Source organism: Melanerpes formicivorus, unplaced genomic scaffold (assembly GCF_026170545.1).
Source record: "Melanerpes formicivorus ecotype bairdi unplaced genomic scaffold, bMelFor1.0.p_v2 SCAF_7, whole genome shotgun sequence".
NCBI lineage: Eukaryota > Metazoa > Chordata > Aves > Piciformes > Picidae > Melanerpes > Melanerpes formicivorus.
The window spans coordinates 16237809-16246932 of NW_027142359.1; the positions used below are offsets into that span (position 1 = coordinate 16237809).

Below are 9124 nucleotides of genomic sequence, written 5' to 3' on the forward strand. Positions count from 1 at the left end.
TCCCTAACATCTGCATTTGAATGCAAAACCAAATGAATACACAATTTCACTTTTTGCTTTAATGATGCCAGCCTAGACTAAGCCTTTATTATATGCAGTGGTTTGCTTGCACAGTCCTAAGTGCAAAGGTAACTCAGTTGTAGCCTGCCACCCCCAGGAACACCCACTTGCAGTAAAGACAATCAAAGCCTTTTCATTGCACAAGGCTCCTCTTTTATGAAGAGTTTGTTTAAATATGTGAGCAATTTCATAGACAAAAAATCTGAGTATTTTTCAAAAGGTCATCTCTTCCAAACTGGTTGCTTTAAACTTTTGCTCTCATTATGCTGTAGCTGGCATTTTCTTGAAGTCATCATTAAGGCATCGAACCTAAGATCACTAGTAACAACAGCCATTTACTCTTTGCATCTAGTAAGAGATTACAAAAATGTCCCATTATAAACAGAAGCATTCTCACCTTGTTTGGGTACTTGTGCAACACCCACAGCTACACATATTGCAATGAAAAGGACAGTTTTCCTGAAAGGGAAAGAAAGAAAAGAACATTTGAGGAAACGTTTGCAATTTCAGAACTCCAAGGAATTAGAAGCTTGATTCAGCATCCAGAGTCAATGACAAGATATCACTGATTTCAGCAAGTCCTGGATCAAAGCTATCATGTTGTACAACTTTCCACTGATGCTGAGAAGGCATTTTACACAAAGATCAAAGATTATGTATGCCTTCCTATATAGCACATATATGTAACCCTGGTTTATTAATAAAATAACTACATCTGCTTTATATTTCCTTGCAGCATTTCTTCCTGGAAATTAAATTTCTTCCTGGAAAGTAAAAAAAATCCAACAAAAACCCCAAAACAAACCACCACCACCAACGAGAAGTTACTGTAAAGAAACTACAAAACAAATTACAAGACAGTGTTTGGAGAGATTAAATTAAAGTGTTGAGTCATGCTTTTGTTTCTGTGTTATAAAATTTTGTTACATTACAAATAAGACATGATCTTCAGAAAGTAAAACAAAACTAAAGAATTAACAAACAAACCCCAAACCCACACACCACATCTTGACTTAAAACCTCATGTGCAGATAGAAGAAAAGACATACTGACAGGTATCATAACCTTACTGAGGGCCATGAGCACAAGACTGATACAAACTATGTGCTCAAAATTTGCTTTAAGTGGGAAGTGTTGAATGTTGGGCAAATAATACATTTTTACATTGGCTGAAACCAGACTGCTGGATTTTACTCAAGATTTGTATTAGCCAGACTAGCACCTAATCACACTCTTGCCAGTGACTGAATCTTTTCATAAATGAGAAATCAATTTTCTCTTAATGTTGGACATCCAGGCACAGAAATGCAACAATCATAGCAACCTATATCTATTTAGTTTCAAGAAGAATTATTTCTAGATTATCAGAAATATAGTTCTGGTACTCACACTGAAGTCTCAGCTCAACCCTTTTCCTCATTAACATGTAACCTCATTGATTTTTCATAATACTAAATGCTAGAGTGACTAAAAGTGTTTGTTGGACAATACCAGAGAGCGCTTGAGGATGTGGAATAAAGAGTATTTGAAAGTAACAAAGTTGCAACTAAACACCTATAACTTCATGGGATGTAAGTTTTACAGCTTTCAGGGTTGCACAGTGAAAAAAAAAAAAGTGCAGGAAGAAAACCCTAGGAGTTCACACTGGAACATATGGTTCAAACAGCAATGACAGACAAGTTCTTTCATTGCCAGTTTGATTTCAGCTCAGAGAATAAAGTATGCATATACCACGTATTAGTAATGCTACAATGACAAGAGCTCATGGTATGATTTAAATATTTATATATTTAAACATCCAGAAACATCCAAGTGCATGAAAATCACAGAGTAAAGGTCTGGTTTTATCAATTCACTCACTGAAATAAAGGAAAGTGTCAGAACTCATTGACCTAGCAGAGCATGGGTTTGATTACTTGCTCTCCGCCCACTTAGGGCAGTTTTACTGTGGGATTTCACAACAGCTTTCAAATCAAGTCCTCTCTAACGGAACAGAGTACTTCACAGCTGGTACTGATTCTTTTGGGCCCCATTCCTAGCCCAGTGCAACCCAGGAATCAGATAGTTTTAAACCGCTGCCTTTCCAAGCCCAGCCCTCGATAGGTACTTGCCATCCAAAGCCCACTGGCTGAGCGTTCCCCCAGTTCTTGTTATGAGAAAAAGCACCAGTGGCAACTGCTAACAGGAGAAAGGAAGCATTACAGACCCCATTCCTAACAGGTCTGTTGGTTCAAATGATGATTAAAACCGCACTACCCATCACCACCCACTCTGCCTCTGGCAAACCTCTATGTAGCCCTTTCCCTTTCTACCTGATCAGCAGCCTGGACTCTTCACGAATTGCCACACTGATTTTCAGGCAAACCATTTATTTAAACAGGGTTTCAAATCATGGGGGCAGGGAAGAGAAGCTTTATAAAATGGTACTAAAAATATTTTTCCTGCTGTGATATATCTTAAGAGTCTTCTCCAGAATAATTCAAAACATCTGCTCATAGTTTTCATAGTAAATAAATGGGCTTGATTTTGGACAAATTTAAGTCCATTGGCCATACACCTACATGTGGATTTGCAAATCATGAGAGCTTAAGTTTTTGAAACTGGAACAAATAATGTAAAGAACAGCATGGCATGATAATAGTTTTGTTGGGTTTTTTTCATTGATATTGCCACTGTAAAACTGTAGATACATCCTGAGTTTTAGAAGAAAATGCACAGGATATTGAAAAATATGCATCATTGCTGCAGCTCTGATCAGAGAAGGGGAGTGGGGTGGAAACTATGCCTTACAAATCCCAACATGCTTGTAAGGGCACATTTTTTTAATTAACCACTGCAGTCCCTAGCTATTCTTTTTGGAGGCTTTCTCCTGCTATGGCCATGAAATGCCTGCTGGCGCAGCTCTGTCACTCCTGCAAAAGACCAGCAGGTCAGCTATATGCTTCAGAATTTTTGGCTCTAAAGATCAGAATTCAAGTTCGTACTTTGCATGTCACACAATGCATCATCTTTTCTTTCCCCCAAAGCCAGCACACATGTGGTGAGCAGAGCAACCTGCCTCACCAAGGCAGCCGCTCTCATGAGGGAGGTGGGCAAGGCATGATCAGAGCCACAGCCTCAGAGGGCTCTTTAAACACCTCAGGAGCGCAGGAGTCACAGATGTTGAACAAGACTGGACAGGAAGGAGCATGGAGAGGCATCTGGGTGTGCCATGGCAGGTTGCGGGGTTAGGAGCGTGGGCATGATCAGCTATGGTTACATCCCAGGCAAAGACTATTAGTAATGTGGTGAACCAGACCACAGACACCAGCCCCAAAAGGCAGGTGTCCAGGCACCTAGCTGCAGGGAGTGCTAGAGCCAGAGCAAGTCATGCTTAACCAACCTGCTAGCCTTTTATGAGGCTACAACCAGGTGGATGCAGTGGATATACTTTATCTTGATCTCAGGAAAGCATTTGACACCATCTCCCACAGCATGTAAACTGAGGAAGCATGGTCTGACTGATTGGGAAGTGAGGTGGATTGTGAACTGGTTGAAGGAAAGAAGTCAGAGAGCTGTGGTCAATGGGACAGAGTCTAGTTGGAGGCCTGTATCTAGTGGAGTCCCCTAGTACTGGGAGCAGTACTGTTCAATGTATTCATTGATGACCTGGAGGAGAGAACAGAGTGCACTGTCAGCAAGTTTGCCGATGACACAACACTGGGAGAAGTAGCTGACACACCTGAAGGCTGTGCTGCCATTCAGTGAGACCTGGAGAGGCTGGAGAGTTAGGCAGGGAGAAATTTAATGAAATACAACAAGGACAAATGTAGAGTCTTGCATCTGGGAAAGAATGACCCCCCAGGTTAGTGACAGACCTGTTGAAGAGCAACACAGGGGAATAGGAACTGGGGGTCCTGATGGACAGAAGGATGACCATGAGCCAGTAATGTGCCCTTGCGCCCAAGAAAGCCAATGGCATCCTTGGGTCTATTAGAAAGGGTGTGGCTAGTAGGTTGAGAGGCCCCTCTACTCTGCCCTAGTGAAGCCACATATGGAATATTGTGTCTACTTCTGGGCCCCGCAGTTCAAGAAGGACAGGGAACTGCTTGAAAGAATGCAGTGCAAAGCCACAAAGATGATGAAGGGAGTGGAACATCTCATGAGGAAAGGCTGAGAGACCTGGGTCTCTTAAGTGTGGAGGAGACTGAGGGGTGACATCATTAATGTTTATAGGTATAGATATGTGAAGGGTGAATGTCAGAAGGACAAAGACAGTCTCTTCTCAAAGATGTCCAGTGGCAGGACAAGGGGCAATGGGTGCAAGCTGGAGCATAGGAGGTTCCATGTGAACATAAGGAAAAGCTTTTTCATGGTGAGGGTGACAGAACACTGGAACAGGCTGCCCAGAGAGGTTGTGGAGTCTTCTTCACAAGAGACATGCAAAACATACCTGGATGCATTCCTGTGTAACCTGCTCTAGGTGTTCCTGCTCTGGCAGGGGAGCTATACTAGATGATCTTTTGGGGTCCCTTTCAGCCCCTGACATTCTGTGACTCTATGATCTTTTGACTAATGAGAAACTCAATGACATGAAATAGCTGTGTTAGGAATAAAGCCCATGCATTGCACTTTATCAGCTAAAACTCAGGACAAGTCTTCATTGATTTGACTTTCATGAGCACAAAATGAATTCACAATTTAAAAGAGTGTAAGACATTTGAATTAACTCCAAAGTCTGAATGCTCAAAGACCCCTAGAGCCAAAAAAGCAATGACAACTCCTCTTAACACCACAACAGCCTCTTCCACAACATCAGCCAGGGACAAGCTGTGTGTCAGGTACCTGCCTCCATCACCTCCCGGCAAATATTGTAGGAAGGCAAGAAATGCCAAAATGCTCCCAGGGCTGTAAATTACACAGATGTAACTGCATATACAGAAACATTTAGTGAGAAGTAAAGACAAATGTCTGGCTTACACAGTGCTCTCCAGCTAATGTTAAGAACAGATGAGTGACCAGCTAAGAGAAAAAACAGAGACCCCAGACAATTACAGGGCTGGAGGTCCTCTAATGTGTGGCAAAAGGTAGTCTTCCTTCTACCTTTTCTCACAAGTAAAACTTTGTAGATGAAACCATGCACAAGCTTAAGTGAAGTTGTATGAGGGAGCCCTCCATAGCTGAAGATGAAAGAAAAAAAAACCCACCAAAGTAATTTCTGTCTTTCCAAAATAATCCATTTGTGTAAGCCCTCCCTTTTTGCTCAAGGTCACTATTCTGCATTTACAGCTTTTAAGCTGCAGTCTCAGTCCTCAGTCTCCATTGCTCAGTCTCCATTAAGCTGCTCAGTTATCAGTCTCCATTCTCACACCAGCACTGCCACTAAGCCAACAGGCTCCCTCCTGTATAATGCACATGGAGCCTGATGCATTATCTGTCATAACTGCAAGGAACATAGCAAACAGCATGCAAAACCCGAGACAGGATGCCTTAGTTGAGCCCATAGCTCTTGGGTAAACTTGCCCTGTTGGGATATGATGGTAGAAAAGCTCAAAAGCACATGGCAGAAAATAATCCAGCTGGCTATTTTTCCATATTTAGCATTACACATGAGGCTGTTATCCCTTGGCTATGTCCTGTCCTAGAGTCTAAATATCTCTTGAGCTTCATGCCCTTCTCCAACCTTTTCTCCCTCTCTCCTATTTTACATGCAAACACATGCTGAGGACAAGTACATAACTATTTAGAGGAAGGCATTGTCAAATGTGGATGAACTATTCTAACACATAAAATAGAGCTTATCTTTCTAATAATCTTCAGCATCTTGTGGCTTTTTGCTTCTTCCTACAAGTGGACAGTGACTATTCATGTTTATGTTGTTTCCCACTCAGGGTGAGAGATCTGAGAAACTGGTAAGCTACAAAGCAAGTTGTGGCAAGCAACCACAAAAAATTCCACCCTCTGAAGACTATTTCGCAGCCTACAGAGCTTAGCTTTGGTCAGTGCACAGCAGTATCTTCTTCATTTCAGGCTATTTTCCTAAACCTCCTATTTAAAGGAAAAAAAATATCACTAGCTGCTAGAAAGGGCAGGAAAAAACCTGTTGTGTTGTAAGTGACACACATATATTCAACCCTGCACTCATGAGTGATGATGACTTGTATACCAGCACCTGCTCCACATGCATTGCTTCCCTGAATCTCTTCTGAGGACTGCTAAGGAGAATGGTCCAGTTTGTGTCCACCAAACCTGAGGAGGGCTTCAGAAAAGGCAATAGGACCTTGTGGAAAGAGATGTCCTGGGCATCTAAGACCTCAAGCTATTAAAAACCTTGTCTTTCAAGATCTGAATAACTAAATAACTAACTAAATAAAACAGCTTCCTTTGCTGCTACAATGAGACCAGCCAGCAGGTCCAGTGCTGCTTCCCAGATTTTAAGAGACCTACCATCATCTTGGCTTCAGAGGATGTAACTGCCTCCAAAGCCTCTCCAGTTTCAGTTGCATACCTTTTGGATGCAGATGCCATTGTGCACCTAAGTGGTAAGGGGGAAGCTTTTTTGCTGCAAGTTCATAATTTGAAAGAAGGGAAAAAGGTAGAGACTCAAGATAATGTGAGAGGTAGAGGATCAAAAAATGCATTGCTCTTTCCTTCTGAGGAATAGTGGTTTAAGAGGAGTCCTGCTTCAGCACTGTAGTACAGAGAAAGGGAACTCCCTGTCTGGTGGCTCAGACACTTTCTAGACAGTATTTGGCTCAAGATGAGAAACTACCATGTCCAGAAGAACAGTCAACTCCACTAGCATTTCTGAAAGGAGAAAATTTAATGAAAAAATATGTGACTGTAAAACCATCTTACAAGTCCATCCCATATTTCTTACAGGAGATCTCTCATCTAGAGAGCTTACAATGTTTTCCTCTGTATTAAGGCAAAAGTATAAAGCTCAAATTCCAACTCCTGAGAAATAAGCAATTATTTCAGAACATTTTGTAGATCATTCTTCAAACATTCTACAACACAGTGATCACAAGACACAAAGGCAACATAAGGCTGTTCAGACTTTAAAATTAAACCATCAGCAAATATGGTGAAAGATTTAGGAGTCATGCAGCTACAAGAATTTTATTTATTTAACCTGCACCCCTACACAGGTAGCAGGTCTGACTTAATGGCATTTCCACAAAAAAGTTATCTATGTTGAAAGGGATTGACCGGTTTAATACATGCTGATTCTCCTGCAAAGTATTTCTAGTTTAACACACGGAAGCAACCAGGTTGCTTTCTCTCCAGTTGAGTAAATTAAGTAAACAAGACAGAAATGTACAGAGATATTCTGAAACTACCTCTGTCTTTGAACTCGAGTAAACCACATCTCTGATACTGTGATACTCCACTGTAATTCAGTTTATATTTCTTTATCAGCAATATCCCTTAACAGATACTAGATAAACCCCTTGGTTTTAAATTGCAATCAGACGATTCCTGAATCCCACAGGCACAGCCATTAAACACATAGATCTCCTGTGAAGGCCACCTTCAGGCAGCCACGTAACTGCTCATGAACGCACCCAGATTACACACCAGGCACACTTCAGCAGTGTAATCCTCACTACAACACATGACAAATTTTCCCTGTCCCATCTCAGTAAACTTAAGCCACAGCCAGAATAAAACAAGCACTTTACAAAAGCAAACACACAGAGGTCACAAGCATATCATCACAACTATCAAAAGTTCACTGCCATCTTGCTTAGATTGTTTTAGGCAAATTACAGAGGGAAGTGGAGCTCTATCACTGCACTGCAAATGATGATGCTTTAGAAATGCCTGAGCCTGCTGCAGAAGCACGTAAATACGGACACTTCACCTGGTCATCTCAGGCATTAAGGGAGTAACCTCAGCTCTTAAAGGCAAATTCGACAGGTTTTGCTTGTTTGCTGTGGGCCAAAAAGGAGAACGAGCAGCCAGGTTACTTGCGGGTTCAGAGCCACGTTCTCATCCAGGATCCCTATTCCAGCCTCGGGGAGCAGGGGTGCACCGGCTCTCAGTCCGGCTGCCCAGCTCCCCGGGGGTCCACGCGGCCACTGAAACCCTTCTCGGGCGAGCTCCCCAATGTCAGGCTGCCTGCCAGACGTGGGCTTGGATGCGGAAAGAATGACACCACTATGCTGGACAGGGCAGGGAACATCAAGGAAAGCATGAGGGAAAGACAAGAGAGAGCGCGCCGTGGGCAGAGGTACAGCCATTGGCACCCGAGGGCTCTGTCCGGGAAGAGCCCCCGCAGTCCTCGCCGCTCCTCCGAGGGCACCCGAGACGCGGGGTCAAGGATGGAGCTCGGAGGGTCGGGGTAGAAGGACAGCCGACCGGGGTCGCCGTCCTCTGCCCCCGGGAAGGGAGCTGAGCCACAACCCCCCGCCTCCTGCCCAGTCCCGCAGGCGAGCCCCGCGGCAGAAGTGGCGGTGGGTTGCGCCCCGTCGCCGCCGGCCGGGTGTGCGGGGCCCGCCGTCACGCCACCCCGGCTCCCGCTTACGTTTGTGCTGCAGGAGAGATGCGTCCTCGCCTTGTCCTCTCGACTCCCAAATGCATTTGTATGCATTTGCCCGGGCAGTGGAGATCCGAGGGAAAGCCGGAGTCGAGCGCCGCGCCGCCGCAGGGTCAGGTCCTGTCCATGAAACCCCGCCGGCCCTGGTCTCAGCCGAGCTGCGCGCAAGCCCGAAGGCGGCCCGCATACGGCCCGCGGGGGTGGGCGGGGGGTGGGCCGGCTGGGGGTGCGCCAGGGGCTGGGTGGCGAGGGAGCCCCGCGGCTGCCCGCGGAGTCCGGCAGCGGAGCGGCTTGCAGCCGCCTGCCCCGGCACCGGCGATCCTCCCCGCCTGCCGCGGTGTTAAATTTCAGCGCTGGCTGCCTGGCGATTACATCAGCAAACGCGGCCCCCGGGGTGGGCCGGACCCCGGCCGGGCATGGTGAGCGCATCCCCGCGCAGGTCGCGGACCCGAGGCGGCCACCGGACCCACCGGCAAGCCCGGCACTGTCTGCTCCAGGTGCGGCGGAGCCGGGTAGGGAAAACGGTGCGGTCGCCCCAGGTGC

At 45.2% G+C, this 9124-nt stretch overlaps 1 protein-coding gene across 5 annotated transcripts in view; it reads right to left on the reverse strand.

Annotated features, from left to right (window-relative positions):
* COL24A1 (collagen type XXIV alpha 1 chain) overlaps positions 1–8731 on the reverse strand; it is a 126147-nt gene extending 117416 nt beyond the window's left edge. For all 5 annotated transcript variants that reach the window (XR_010987677.1, XM_068141188.1, XM_068141190.1 and 2 more), the window contains exons 1-2: positions 8570–8731; positions 458–519 (exon numbers count right to left, since the gene is read on the reverse strand). Coding sequence is in view for 4 of the 5 variants with exons in the window: in XM_068141188.1 (XP_067997289.1) it covers positions 458–519; positions 8570–8625 (118 nt within the window). In the remaining variant the exon portion in view is untranslated. The remainder of the gene's footprint in view (positions 1–457; positions 520–8569) is intronic.
* Between the last annotated feature and the right edge of the window lie 393 nt (positions 8732–9124).